The sequence below is a fragment of the Leptonychotes weddellii genome, chromosome X, assembly GCF_054177405.1.
Source record: "Leptonychotes weddellii isolate Sample4059 chromosome X, ASM5417740v2, whole genome shotgun sequence".
Lineage (NCBI taxonomy): Eukaryota > Metazoa > Chordata > Mammalia > Carnivora > Phocidae > Leptonychotes > Leptonychotes weddellii.
This window is the reverse complement of record NC_138385.1, coordinates 22,735,235-22,750,894: the sequence shown is the minus strand read 5'-3', so window position 1 is coordinate 22,750,894 and position 15,660 is coordinate 22,735,235. Positions and strand designations below refer to the sequence as shown.

The 15,660-nt window shown below is 35.1% G+C and overlaps 1 protein-coding gene across 20 annotated transcripts in view; it reads right to left on the bottom strand.

The window, feature by feature from the left end:
- Positions 1-15,660, bottom strand: part of THOC2 (THO complex subunit 2) — a 117,969-nt gene that overhangs the window by 84,040 nt on the left and 18,269 nt on the right. For all 20 annotated transcript variants that reach the window (XR_014141206.1, XR_014141207.1, XR_014141205.1 and 17 more), the window contains exons 2-7: positions 14,664-14,722; positions 9,727-9,818; positions 6,997-7,048; positions 2,684-2,754; positions 1,710-1,831; positions 997-1,130 (exon numbers count right to left, since the gene is read on the bottom strand). Coding sequence is in view for 16 of the 20 variants with exons in the window: in XM_081808294.1 (XP_081664420.1) it covers positions 997-1,130; positions 1,710-1,831; positions 2,684-2,754; positions 6,997-7,048; positions 9,727-9,818; positions 14,664-14,722 (530 nt within the window). In the remaining 4 variants the exon portion in view is untranslated. The remainder of the gene's footprint in view (positions 1-996; positions 1,131-1,709; positions 1,832-2,683; positions 2,755-6,996; positions 7,049-9,726; positions 9,819-14,663; positions 14,723-15,660) is intronic.

The following is a 15,660-nucleotide window of genomic DNA, read 5'->3' as shown; positions in this document are numbered from 1 at the left end:
AACAAGTCAGGAAACGACAGATGTTGGCGAGGATGCGGAGAAAGGGGAACCCTCCTACGCTGTTGGTGGGAATGCAAACTGGTGCAGTCATTCTGGAAAACAGTATAGAGGTTCCTCAAAAAGTTGAAAATAGAGCTACCCTATGACCCAGAAATTGCACTACTGGGTATTTACCCCAAAGATACAAATGTAGTGATCTGAAGGGGCACGTGCACCCCAATGTTTATAGCAGCAATGTCCACAATAGCCAAACTATGGAAAGAGCCTAGATGTCCATCAGCAGATGAATGGATAAAGAAGATGTGGTGTGTGTGTGTGTGTGTGTGTGTATATATACATATACATATACAATGGAATCTTATGCAGCCATCAAAAAAAAAAAGAAATCTTGCCATTTGCAACAATGTGGATGGAACTAGAGGGTATTATGCTAAGCGAAATAAATCAGAGAAAGACAATTATCATATGATCTTGCTGATATGTGGAATTTGAGAAACAAGGCAGAGGATCATGGGGGAAGAGAGGGAAAAATGAAATAAGACGAAACCAGAGAGGGAGACAAACCATAAGAGCCTCTTAATCTCAGGACACAAACTGAGGGCTGCTGGAGTGGAGGGGGGTGGAAGGGATGGGGTGGCTGGGTGATGGACATTGGGGAGGGTATGTGTTGTGGTGAGCGCTGTGTATTATGTAAGACTGATGAATCACAGACCTGTACCCCTGAAACAAATAATACAATGAAAATAATAACAATAAAAAGAAAAAAGAAATGAATACAAACACATAGGTAGCAATGACAAAAAGATTTCTCATAAATATCATCTCAAATTTTACTAGTACTGATAAAATCTTAAAAGTACAATCTAGACACTGCTCTCATTTCTTAATTGAAAAAAAGAAACCTACATGGGGGAATGCATCCATTTTGTCTTTATGGATATTCTCCAACAGTTTTAAAAAAACTTAGTAACACATATTATTAGACATAGGTCTTACCTATTAAAGATTTTATATTTTCTAAGATTAAGTCACTAGTAATATTTCCAGATAAATCTTGCCCCAATTCAGCAATCAGCTTGGCATAACCTTCATTCTCTTCTCTTAACAAATTGAATTTTTGCTGCTTATAACTGAAATTAGATAAACATAAAGGGGATAAAATTAATTCAATTAACAAGCTTGCATAAAAGTACCGTATTCTCATTGAATTTTCATTATTTCTCTTATATAGAACAATTATAAGAATAGTTGTTGAAAGTTTACTTCTTTGTATATCTTTTAAAATAGAAAATAACAGTGATTCATGAGACACCCCAATGTTAATTACACAGGGAAAACCAGTAACACAAAAAAGGAATATTGCTAATCCCAAGGAACAACAGCATGCCACTATTTCCATCGTTGACTAACAATATACCCTAGAGTATAGCCATACTTGTAAATTATTTTATTGGTAATAATAAAAGCACTGAATATTACTTTAACTTCTAATATGGAAAAAAATTAACACTGGTTTCACACAGGTAAAGTTCACGGCTGACTCAATAATCCTAGGCTTCTTTTAAAAGGATAAAACACAAGACATGCTAACAGCAACAACAACAAAAAAAATCTTCAAACTGCTGTTAGAAACATCTAGTATTCAAAATGAGAACTAAAGAAAACATACTCAGATACTTGATCTGCAACATAAAAATAAATGTACTTACAAGAGTTTTGTCTTGATTTTAACTGACTTTTGATTGAACTGCTGTGATTGTTTGATAAGCCCTAATGATTCCAATGTTTCTGGATCCAGGCGTTCCTTTAGAACTGTGTCTGAAACTAAATACTGTATTAAAAAATATTAAAGGCCATTTATTCCTTAGCATTCTAATATATCCACAATATAAATACACTCAAAATAATTTTTCCCAAATAAGAATATTAAAATCACATTAAATATGTATCAATAAATTTCAATTTATTAAAAAAAAGCTTGGAATTTCAATTTAACAAAAATGATGACTCTCCAAATACTGAAAAAAATGTGACATACAGCTCTTTAAATAAAACTCACTAAAAAATTATATGCATGCTGTACAGAGCCTACAAATGAAATTCTGATTAAACCTATGTCTGTCAACTGAATTTTTCTTTAAGAGTAGTACAGCACCTTCAGCCTTCATTACTTTCTACTGTTTAAGTCAAATTCTAGTACAGCGAATACAAGGCCATCTTCCAGGTCTGAGTAATAGCATTTCTCCTTGGTTCTAAATTTATGAACATAAAATGGTTTACCCGACAATGATTATGACAAGTTCTAGAATTTATTATTTTTAAACTACCTCCATTCTTTTTCTCCTTGCCTAATAGTTTATGAAAAACTGTTCAGTTTAAAAGTTGTCCACATCATTTCTACTCACTTGATAGATGCTTACCTTTTCCTTATTTAGGAACTTACTGGGTCAGGAATATCACCAAAAGTTTGATATATACAGATAGTTTAATTGATATGAAGCATGCATATTTCACATAATTAGCATGTCTAATTTTACAAAGCATTCCATTTCAAAATCCAAATCTCACCTTATAATGAATAGCCAACTGAATGTCAATATCCTCCTCCATTAACATGATTAACTGTGATTATAATTGTTCAATGTAAAAATCTAGAAAGGGAAAGTATTTTTTTATAACTTACCAAACATGCTAATACCAATTGTGTAAAATAGTCTCTCTTGCTTTTTTCTTCTAAACAATTTGTCTCAATATCTATAATGATGGGAAAAAAAACATGAAAGTTTGATTTTTCTAGACTGTCTCCAGCACTATAATAAGATACTTATTTTCTTTAAAACTAGCTAATTTTAAAATGCCTCATTCTGAAATTGGAAACAAATTTGCAACTATAGTAAGCAGGAGCTGTCCTTCATATGCATATGAATGCTCAGAATTAATTTCTCCTGATACTGGAGACTGACCCTGTGACCAATGGCATATCCATAAAATGGTAAGTTGATTACACAGGAGTTACATGCTATGGCACTGGAAGCAACAAAATTTCAAAAAAATAATGTTTTCAAAAATGGAAATATTCAAGCAAAGTTTAAATGACAACACATCAGAGATGCTAAAGAAGAGATTCCTTCCCTAGGTGTAAAGTTGAACTAGGTGACAACAAAGATCTCTTCTAACACTAAAGATCTTATTACTTGTGAGGATTAAACCTTTGACCTTGGCCACCTTGGCACCATGTTCTAACCAAACTACCTGGCCATCAACTCTACGAAAAGACAGTATTAAAAGAGTATTTTTAACACCCCGTTTTGAATTACTCTAGTCAGCAAACAAAAATTATTCATGATTTTTATTTTCTTCCTATTGAAATATTAAGAAACTGAGACCTCCGAGTTTCAGTAGATTATTCAGAAAATTTGTCAGTTTTATGAAGTATGGAGGAAATAAAACAATTAGCTCTTAATGCCAAGCATCAAAAAATTCAACCAGGATTGGGCGCCTGGGTGGCTCAGATGGTTAAGCGTCTGCCTTCGGCTCAGGTCATGATCCCGGGGTCCTGGGATCGAGTCCCGCATCGGGCTCCCTCCTAGGCGGGGAGCCTGCTTCTCCCTCTTCCTCTGCCTCTCTCTCTCTCTGACTCTCATGAATAAAAAAAAAAAAAATTTAAAAAAATTCAACCAGGATTGACAGGATTACAAAGTTGATCTCAGGATTATTGCTTTAATGATTACATACTATTATATTAAGGTCAACTCGTAATTTACAAGAGACACCGATTTTAGTGATATAATAAAATTGTCTTCTAAGGGTTCTACAGTTCTCCCCAGATGTCCTACCACTGATTTGCTTCAGTTTACTTTCTATTGCCGTAACTGAGAATCAAAAGAGAAAAGAATTTATCATCAAACATTTCCACATTTTCCTGGCCCTTCTCCTCTTTCCCGTCTTGGACAGTGCCATTTCCCAATATCCTGGCCACTGTAGCTAAGCACATGGTCAGCTCAAGCGTATTAAGAGAATTTGAGGGTGTAATTTATACAACATAAACTGCAATACAATCTCATTCTCTTAATTAGACTTTTAATCCATGTGTATCTCATCAATCCCTTCCAGGGATTCCTAGTTGTCTCCCTGTTATCTGGTTTTCTGGTCCCTCCTCAGGCTAGAACTTCAAGGATACTGATCTTCAGGGGTCAGGACTAAACTGGGCCCATTCTTGGGACGCCTGGGTGGCTCAGTCGGTTGAGCGTCTGCCTTCGGCTCAGGTCATGATCCCAGGGTCCTGGGATCGAGTCCCGCATCGGGCTCCCTGCTCCGTGGGGAGCCTGCTTCTCCCTCTGCCTCTGTCTCTCTCTCTGTCTCTCATGAATAAATAAATAAAATCTTTAAAAAAATTAAAAAATAAAAAAAATAAACTGGGCCCATTCTTTTAACCAACACCTATCTACCAAGGCCCAAAAGTCCCTAAGATCTACCCCCAAAGTCCCTAAGATCAGAGCACCTGGATAGCAGGTTCATCCTCTTCAAGCCAAGTCTCCTCTCCTCTTAGCCATCTGACCTGTTCAAGGTACCACTCACTCTCTGGGTTCTGACCATGTTAAGAAATGCTTAGTAGGACCTCAGTAAACTTCTTTGCTGAGCTATCTCAACAATCAATACACAACTCTCTTAGCACAATTATGTCTTCCCTGTTTCTTTCTTCTTTTTGTCCTAATTAATGAAGCTATTCTAATAAATTCATTCATTATCCCTGACTCATAAACCCTGAAATCAGTACCTAGTAAATTCTCTTTAATTTCCCCTATGATTTTACTAAAAAGCCCTCAACCATTCCCAACTCTAGGTCCCAGTATCACCAACCACCCACTCCAGCTCAGAGGTCCCATCAGTGCATCAAGTTACATCAGACTTCCCTCTCCAGGTTAATATAGCTCTCAGGCCCCCTCATTCTTACATAATTAGTCTTTTAAAGAAAACTGTTATCTTAACCAGGAAAGTACAGCAATGATTTTTCTTATAGTTCTTAAAATATTAGAAAGACAACATGGTATAGTAAAAAAATTATGGGCTCTGGAACCAAAAAGACCCAGGTTCAAACCCTGTTTTACTGGCTATGTGGCCTTGAAAAATCCCTTCTCGGAGCTTCAATTTTCTGATATGTACACCTACTTTACAGAAGTTGCTGTAAAGATTAAAATGAAATTAAATGCATAACACAATGCTTAGAACATAGAAGGTGCTCCAAAAATAGCATCTACATTATTATTGCCATTATCATTATTAGAGGTAGCTCCCATTCTTACTCCTATTCCCTAGTTTGGTCTGGGGTCATCCTTCGATCATTTTTTTTTTTTTCTGCTAACAGTGAGGGTGGGTGAGTGAGGGGGGACAGGTAAGGGAAATTCTCTTTCCAAGTTTGCCATTCTAATCTTGCTTGTAAAAATTGACTGGATAGGCTAAAAGAAATTTCCCAAGAGCAACCAAACATCCTCATAAATTTATGTTAATAGTAAAAAACAATGACTTATAATTCCTATTACTAAAGTAAATATGAAGGGAAAATATATCCTAATAGAATAAATCAATAAAGAAATTATTGGAACTTACTAGTAAGCTGATAGCTGATGATTACCCCCAAAAAAGACATAAAATATACTCCTGACACTATCAAGGAACGACAGCTTCCACAAAATGTTACCTACAAATCACTCTTTCAGTCCTACAAATTTATAGTAAAAACCATTTTTAAAAATTTTTTAAACTGTTTCAAGGTATATTTATATGTAACATACATAATGTAATACCTTTAGTGCCTGCTTTAAAAAATTAAGCTTAAAAGGTTTTGTTGTTCTTGCTGGCATAAATCCATTCAATAGATAGTATGAACTTATACTTAATGATCCAAACCAGGACAGTTTTAAAATCGAAATAAGGCACTATTAATTATGCCAGGGGGAAAAAAACAAAAGTGGGACATATGATCAGCCCATCAGTGGTCTACTCTTTTATCACTCACAGTCCACACACATTTTGACCTATTCCTGACATTACTGCTGTTATGAATCTTAAACATCCTGAAGGATCAAGCACCAGGCATTCAGATTTGATGAGATCAAATTCCCAGATTCTCAGTAAGACATTTAAGTAACCTATCTATTCTAGGAATTAAGATTAATGAGCTAAATTAATTCACTCCAGCTTGACAAACTCTCAGAGGATGTCTTATTTTATTTTAAAGTGAATATTAAAATGTCTGGTAAAGGTTTCTATTAGATCAAAGTTTTAGAAAGCATAACACTGATGGGGAAAACTGCTCAAAGTTATTTTAATTCAAATCTAAAATTAAGAGAAATAAATTTATAATATACATTATTTTTTAAATCCATGCTTCCCATGGAAAGACACTACCTTTTGTTCTAAGTCAAAGAAATATTCCTTTTTTATCTTGCATAAATTCTTATTTATTCTGGACAAATAGAGAAGTTGCTACTTCCAAAGCTGGTTTCTCATCCTCAAAAGAAAAGTACTTTTGATTACTTTGGCTCTTCTTGCTCTTTCTAAAATTAAGAAGAATCAAAAGAGTATAACAGCAAAGTAACTATCTCTTGAGTGTCCTAAGTTTGAGATTCTGACATTCATTGATAACCTCCACTGAGTAAAATTAATTATGTGGTTACTAAAATCTGAATAATTCAGACTAACTGAACTTCAAAAAACTTAGCTTTTTTCTACTTGAAAGGACTTAATTTAGCTCAATTTTATATAAACATACATTCTGCAAAACTCAGACTATTTAAATTATAAACTATATCTAAAGCTAGTTTATAAACAGTGATCATACTCACATTTAACTTACAACACTATATTCTCTATAAAGTAAAGAAACGATACAGTCTAGTTCCTACAAATAGTTTGAAAGAAAACATTTTTTTAAACACAGTACATTAATCTACCCTACAGCACTTTTTACAGGTGAAATAAAGGATTGATACCTACCTAATATGCAGAATACATCAGCAAGAATGGAGGGCATATCCTCACGAAATTCCTAATTATAAAAATATAATTATTCATAGTAAATACAAGAACAGCACACTAGCAAGTATGGTTTCAGAATAATACTCTTCAGTAAAACCTAAAACCTAACAAAACCCCAACACCACTACGTTGACAAATAATAAAATTCAAGTTTCATAATACAGAGAAAACAGAAAAGAGACAACAGTTGGAAAAAAAATGTTTAAATGTCTACCATGAAATAACTTGATAAAACACTTGATAAAAAAAAACCTAACAAGCAGGGCGCCTGGGTGGCTCAGTCATTAAGCGTCTGCCTTCAGCTCAGGCCATGGTCCCGGGGTCCTGGGATCGAGCCCGGCATCGGGCTCCCTGCTCAGCGGGAAGCCTGCTTCTCCCTCTCCCACTCTCCCTGCTTGTGTTTCCTCTCTCTGTGTTCCCTCTCTCGCTGTCTCTCTGTCAAATAAATCTTTAAAAAAAAAAAACCTAACAAGCACCTCAGGAAATATTAAAGAGCACAAATGAATGACACTTTTCCAATAAGTTTCATGTTAGAAACCACTGGAATTTGGGTACCTTAAACCTGTTAAAAATGGTACATTTTTCATCTACAACTTTAAATGTGCTCATGCCTCAATCAACACTGATTTATGCAAAAGTCCTAGTGGTATCGGAACAGAAATCTAAAAAATACAAAAACAATTACAAGCTGTCATTCCATAACTCAAGATTCTCTGAAGATGAAAACAATTACCAAAAATCCATCTTTATTTTCTTTATGCACTGATGTTTGTAGCCTTTGTAAGCCAAAATTCTCCCCTCATTTCTGGATGAAAACTTCAACACGTATTCTAGATTTGTCTCCTGACTTCCCACTCCCATGCCCAATTTTAGAGACATTTTCCATTAGTAAGGATCATAGTTCAATCACTGCAATTAGTTTGCTGGCACTATAGCAACCCTTAAACTAGCCTATTTTCAGAGAGTAAAGGAAAGAAATATAATCCTAACAACAACAACAACAAAAAAAAACTGGCACTGTAAGAGACATGCAAGATATGCTTCCATGGCTAAGATATGGGACAGTGAGATATGGGGCTATGAGAAAGCCATGACAATGACAATCCAGGTGCAAAGGTATATATAAAGACTCAAAGGAAAGGGGAAGCTAAGTAAAAACAAAATACATATTAAATCCATTTGGACTATTCACTTTCAAAAAATGGGAAAAATATTAGAATCGAATCCATAAACAGACTATACCAATGGCCAATTTACAGAATGAAAGAACCTTAATTGCACACCAGACTTCAGTCTCAAAAGTTTCTTAAGGGCGGGCGCCTGGGTGGCTCAGTCGGTTAAGTGACTGCCTTCGGCTCAGGTCATGATCCTGAAGTCCCGGGATCGAGTCCCGCATCGGGCTCCCTGCTCGGCGGGGAGTCTGCTTCTCCCTCTGACCTTCCCCCATCTCATGCTCTCTCTCTCTCATTCTATCAAATAAATAAATAAATAAAATCTTTAAAAAAAAAAAAAAAAGATAAAAGTTTCTTAAGGGCTATGAATTTTTGCTATGTCTACTTGAATGCAAGTACTCAGGCTACTTGAAGAAAAGAGCAAAACAAGAGTTTTCAACATGGAATATTAGTTGTTGAAAAAAAAAAGACTACTCCAACATGAATTAATACTGCTGTGGTCAGATAGAGACAGTTTAAGGATAAAAGAGAAATTCATATTGAACCTTGACTGCTCAAATACATTTCAATATGTAAGGGAAAAAAAAATCACAACAGCTAAACATAGAAATTCCTTACGACTATCCTCAGAAAAGCACAGAAAGCATATGAAGGAGATTACCTATCCTAACAGAAAAAGGCTACAGAAGCTTAAAGCAGCACAAGGGAAATTCATACTGGTATCAAGAAGCTCCAGGTCCTACATGTCAATAATACTCATTATGAAAGCTGTTCTCAACTGGATGGATAATTTTATCTATACAAGGTTAAAATCCAGCCTAATAATAATAGAATAATACACCACTTAACTACTTAAGTTAAGAAACTTAACTACTGGTTTACAAACAACACCCTTACAATTTGAGAGCTCATCTTACAATTCAAATACCAAACACCTACGAAAAGTATCTGGTCTGAATCTAACTTAAATTGTCTAATAAAAGAGACAGAAAAATCACCTAAAGGTTAGGGGAAAAAATCTAGTTATTAATATTTTCTAACACAGCAAACACATGAAAACTGGCATCAAGTGAGCATTAGTTACAACTATGCAACCTCAATTTATTTAAAATAACTTAATCCTCATATTTTAAAGTATATTTAATTTCTAAACATAACTGCAAACAAAAGAAAATGTTTTGATATGCTCCACTGTGAGAAAAATATTCTAGTCAAATTATTTTTATAGTAGCATTTTTAATTAAGTGTATCGTGATTTTGTTCCAAGGCAGGCTTTTTTTTCTTTGCCCTCTCAGCTTACCTAACATTTTCTGCTTTATTCACAACCAAAGATTAAAATTTCAACCTAGCAACAACGGCTTATCAATATTGCCTTAAAACATCCACTACTATAATTCTGAACAAAATGAAATGCAAGTTATATACTTTAGGGATCTTTGTATCAAAGGCAAAAAGAAATATGTAATTATTAAATTAAAAAACGTGTGTGTGTGTATGTGTGTGTGTATATACTTACGCTAATGTCATTAAGAACATTAGATGCCTGTTCATGCTTTAGATTTCCTTTAATGACATGGTATGATAACTCATAAAGAGCCTGCTGGAAATCTGTTGAACATAAAAGAAAGAGTGTAAGAACACAATCTCTTGAACATAAAAGGTAGACCCTTCTGAGGGAAGACCTCTGTATTTCCTACTTCTCAGAATTATAAGGATCAAAAATAAGAAAAATATACTTCTAATGCTTTTCTCTGACAGATTTTTTTCCCTTTTACTTTCACAAAAACACAACACTAAAAGTAGAAAATAGTTAACCTTGACTCCACTACTATAACATAACTACTGCTTAAACATTTCCTTCCAATCTTTTTCTACGTATCTACATGTTTTACATATTTGCATTCACAGTGTACATCATTTGGTATTCGGATTCCCCCACAAACACTTTTTAAAGTATTTTCTTATGCTACCAAAGTCTCCCAAATTATTTTCAGTGACTGCATGGAATTCCAGCAGGTGGATATAAACTAATTTAACCATTTCTCTCACCAGGATATTTCACAGCTTTGTCTACATATATTGGGATCATAGCCAATTCACTCGCAGGGCTACACTGACAACAGGTAAAGACTACCAGTCAATATAAAATCAAGTTGTATCCGTATCCTACTCTCGGAGAATGTCTCCCCAAATCTAGATCTTTTCGCCTATCAGAATTCAAACCAAAATAATTACATACATACATATGTAAAATGGCAGTTCTATGAGAACTGTCAACCACAGATAGTCTCATTCACTATTACCATAGCTTCCTTCCCTGGAGAAGGAATTCGGCCCGGGGAGGGGGGAGCTAATGGTCACATGACTACCTCCTTCGGGCCATATTTTTCTTTAGTCCTATACACTGAAAACTTTACCTCCTTCCTCTCATTAAAAGTAGAAAAACAACTGTATGGTGAGAGATGGTACCTATGCTTGTGGTGAGCACAGCATAATGTACAGTTATAGATTTGTTGAATTACTATGTTGTACACCTGAAACTAATTCATTATGTGCCGCCTATACTTCAATAATTAAAAAAAAAAAGTAGAAAAACAAGTAGCTCTAAAAACAGCTGTAAAATAAAGTAAATTTTCTTTCTGAAGGGAATCAAAAATCTTTCAGGGCAAAATAGCAAGTAAAACATCAAATATTTAAAAATCTTGTCCCTTAGTTTGACTACTCGTCACAAAAAAGGGATAGCATAGAAATCAAAACATACCAGTATCCCTTTAAACAACCTTATTTACAATTTTATTAATTTACAATTATTTTACAATGAAATAAATTTGTCCATTAAATTATTTGCTAAAGAAATATAGCCAGAGGGAGCCCGGGTGGCTCAGTCAGTTAAGCGTCTGCCTTCAGCTCAGGTCATGATCCCGGGGCCCTGGGACTGAGCCCCACGTCGGGCTCCCTGCCCAGTAGGGAGTCTGCTTCTCCCTCTCCCTCCCCCAACTTGTGCTCCCTCTCTCACTCTCTCTCTCAAATAAATCTTTAAAATTAAAAAATTTAAAAAAAAAAATACAGCCAGAGTATCCCAATTCCTAATGAAGAATTCATTATTAAACATATTCTATACCTTTTTCATAAATATGCCTTCATTATGCTTATAATAAACTATATAAAAGCTAAAATGCAAAGGAAAAAATTTCTATTTGTTAGTATGGTATAAATATGAGGTCAATTTCATGCTTTCAATTTCCATTAATAAAATGCTTTTACAACAAATAACACTCATTTTTAAAGTTATCCAGGGATACCTGGCTGGCTCAGTCAGTGGAGCATACAACTCTTGATCTCGGGGTTGTAGGTCCGAGCCCATCTTAGGTGTAGAGATTACTTAAAAATAAAATATTTAAAAAAATTAAAAACTAGGAATGCCTGGGTGGCTCAGTTGGTTAAGCATCCGATTTGATTTCGGCTCAGGTCATGATCTCAGGCTCATGGAATTGAGCCCCGCATCACATTGGGCTCCACATTCAGTGGGGAGTCTGCTTCTCTCCCTTGCTCTGCCCCTCCCCCCCTCAAGTGTGTGCTACCTCTAAAATAAATAAATAAAATTAAAGTTATCCAGATAACTTAGGGAAAAAAAAAAAAGCAATCACTCTTGGAAGGACAAAACAGCTGAACAACATAAACTAAATTCCCAGAAGAATATGGGCTCGGGCACCTGGGTGGCTCAGTTGGTTAAGCAACTGCCTTTGGCTCAGGTCATGATCCTGGAGTCCCGGGATCGAGTCCCGCATCGGGCTCCCTGCTCGGCGAGGAGCCTGCTTCTCCCTCTGACCCTCCCCCCTCTCATGTACTCTCTCTCATTCTCGCTCTCTCAAATGAATAAATAAATCTTTAAAAAAAAAAAAAGGAATATGGGCTCATAGGAGCTGAGGAAATTCTAATCTTAATCAGAGAAGGAGATTAAAACAAATAGCCCAGGTCATTTTGCTAACACTAAGTGACATGAAAACAATCACAATGTTATCCACAAAAGAGCAAAGGCAGTCCCCAATTCACATGTTTTTAAATGCCCATTTAAGTGGTTAGGAACATCTACTGTATTTTAGCCATAGAAACAGTAAGTGGTACTTTAAGACTACCAAGGCTAACCCCACAAAATTCTGTAAAATCTATACTAAAGTTGAAAAACATTACATTTACAACATGGAGAAAAACTTAGCAAACCTTATAATTATACACAAAAATAAATAAAAGATTTTATCTTAATGCTAACATTTCAGAAAAAGTAGGGTTTTTCCCTTGTTTATTTTTAGTATTCTCTACACCCAATGTGGGGCTCAAACTCATGACCTGGAAATCAAGAGTTGCATGTTCTTCCAACTAAGCCAGCCAGGCGCCCCTCAGAAAAAGTAGTTTTAAGGCCAGCCACAAGTAAAAGGGACTTCTAGAGATTCTTAGACATTCTTTGTGGGATTTGAACACTGAAGACACTAGTTCTTGGTTATGTCAGGACTACTCCTGTTTATCAGCCATCATTACAATATCATTTTATTGGGGGGAAGGGACTTATAAAAAGGAGTAGTGTGAGCAAAGGAAACTGGGAAGGGAGGGGCAGAAAGGGAAAGGGCTCAGGGAACACTACCCAAACTCAATCCCCCTAAGACAGAACAAAGGAAATTCTGAAGAAATGACATTTCAGTTAGCTTTCTGCATGGACTACCAACTGGAGCCCTTAGACCAAAGCTTGACTGTTGGCAGATACCAGCCAAAGAACGTATGTATTGAGGAAGCAGGCACAGGCAGGTGAAAGAGAGCATTGGCAATTACGTCAATGAGGCCACGCTCATAACTATTTTTGGTTTCATACATGAATCAGAACAACCATGCAAATTAACAATAATCCGGTAGTTATTAAAGATCCATACAGTCCCATTTAAAACTGAAGAGTAATCATCCTGTGTTACACTATTTAGTTTTCTGAAAATTCTTTCTCTTATTTTACCCACATAAGATTTCAATCACAGACAAGATCAAAGTTAACTAAGAAGTTATAAACTTCTTTTAAACTTAGGGAAGAAAAAAAGTTAAGTATCCAAGTGCTTTTGGGAAGGAGTCTTTCTTTACTTTCTTACAATTCTGGCAGTCAACTGACTTATTCAAAAGAAAAGGCATTATAACAACCTCAGAAATCTTTATGAAAGATCATGCAACTTTATAAGTAGGATAAATTGGAAAATAAGTGGGGGTGCGGCTAGGAATGTTAAGTCTTAAAACAGGTCTTACCCAAATGACAAAAAAAAAAAAAAAAAAAGGCTCATTTGTTAAAAAAATGCTTCCACTCAAAAATTCAAATGTTCTTTAAAAATCTTAATCATATTAATATTTATTTTTTATAAAACAAAAGTAAATCTATAGAAAAACATTGTTTTTAATCTTCTATTCACAAAGGCATAATTTAAATAACTATAATGAATTTTTATTTAATCATTTTTTATTTAAAATAGATTAGTAGTTATAAATTATTTTTTCTAAATTGAAAAAACTGTTATGGGTTCTACCCTCAGCGAAAGCTACATATGAAAATGCTTTAACCTGGGCGCCTGGGTGGCTCAGTTGGTTAAGCGACTGCCTTCGGCTCAGGTCATGATCCTGGAGTCCCTGGATCGAGTCCCTCATCGGGCTCCCTGCTCGGCAGGGAGCCTGCTTCTCCCTCTGACCCTCCCCCCTCTCATGTGCTCTCTGTCTCTCTCATTCTCTCTGTCTCAAATAAATAAATAAAATCTTTAAAAAAAAAAAAAAAGAAAATGCTTTAACCTTACCAGATGTAATTGCTTTTGTTTTTGCCTCTCCTTTTCTAAATCCAAATGCCTAATTTTAAATTAATAAATGCTAAATAGTAAAAGCCTTTAAAATTAAAATTTACATCCTGTTTAATTACATCTTACTTAATAAATCATACTTGTGATATGCAGTAAACAAATCCTTTGCTTTTAATGTTTTCCATGACAATTGCCTTTAATAAGATCCCCAGATACTACCTAAACATAACCAGCTTTAGTAAAAACACCACCTCAGTTTCTGGATATTTCCTAGTGCAAACAAAATCTGAATAGTTTTTCCGTACTAGCTTTTCTCTTCTGTTTATGACTGATAGCTAGCCTGTATAATTTTTAATACAGCTAGCAACTGCTGATATTTGGCCAAATATACCATGTCACAACGATAAAAGCCAAGCAATATATGACTCTTATGCAGATCAAACATCTATATACAGAAATAGTCTTACTGTAACTACAGTTTTAATCCTAACGGTAATATACTCATATAAAGGCTTTATATAATGTGAACTATCTCACAGCTTTTGTTTTTCATTCATAACAATTTAATGTAAAACAGAACATCTATTAATTTTGACCAAGCCAAAAATAATAGCTATGATACTTTTAAAAGTCTTACCTCTGTAAGTTGAACTATCATGGCTTTTATTTTCACTGAGGATCCGGCATAAATGCAAACTAGAATAAAATAGAAATAATCTGCATTCATTTCCAATCCTAATATAGATGACCCTTAGAGAGCAAATTATATCAACTAAAAATATTTGGAAACATATCAGATGTGTTTAAATCCATTAGTTTATAATGAGAATAAAACAAACCTAAAAACCCTAATTGGTCAGAACTGGAGCATGCTAGTAAATCAATTCATTATTTTTGAAAACTGGAAATGAATAAAAAACACTTAATCTGCCTTTCACACATGAGCCAATAATTGTTAAGAAATGTCTCTGTACTGATGAATATGGACTCCAAAATCCTCAACAAAATCCTAGCTAATAGGATCCAACAATACATTAAAAGGATCATCCATCACGACCAAGTGGGATTTATCCCCAGGATGCAAGGGTGGTTCAACATTCGCAAATCAATCAATGTGATAGAACACATTAATAAGAGGAGGGAGAAGAACCATATGGTCCTCTCAATTGATGCAGAAAAAGCATTTGACAAAATACAACATCCTTTCCTGATTAAAACTCTTCAGAGTACAGGGATAGAGGAACATTTCCTCAAGCTCATAAAATCCATCTATGAAAAACCCACAACAAATATCATCCTCAATGGGGAAAAGCTGAGAGCCTTTCCCTTAAGATCAGGAACACATCAAGGGTGCCCACTGCTCACCACTGTTGTTCAATATAGTACTAGAAGTCCTAGCAACAGCAATCAGACAACAAAAAGAAATAAAAGGTATTCAAATTGGCAAAGAAGAAGTCAAACTCTCTCTTTTCGCAGACGACATGATACTTTATGTGGAAAACCCAAAAGACTCCACCCCCAAATTACTAGAACTCATCCAACAATTCAGTAATGTGGCAGGATACAAAATCAATGCACAGAAATCAGCTGCTTTCTTATACACTAACAACGCAACTGTAGAAAGAGAAATTAAA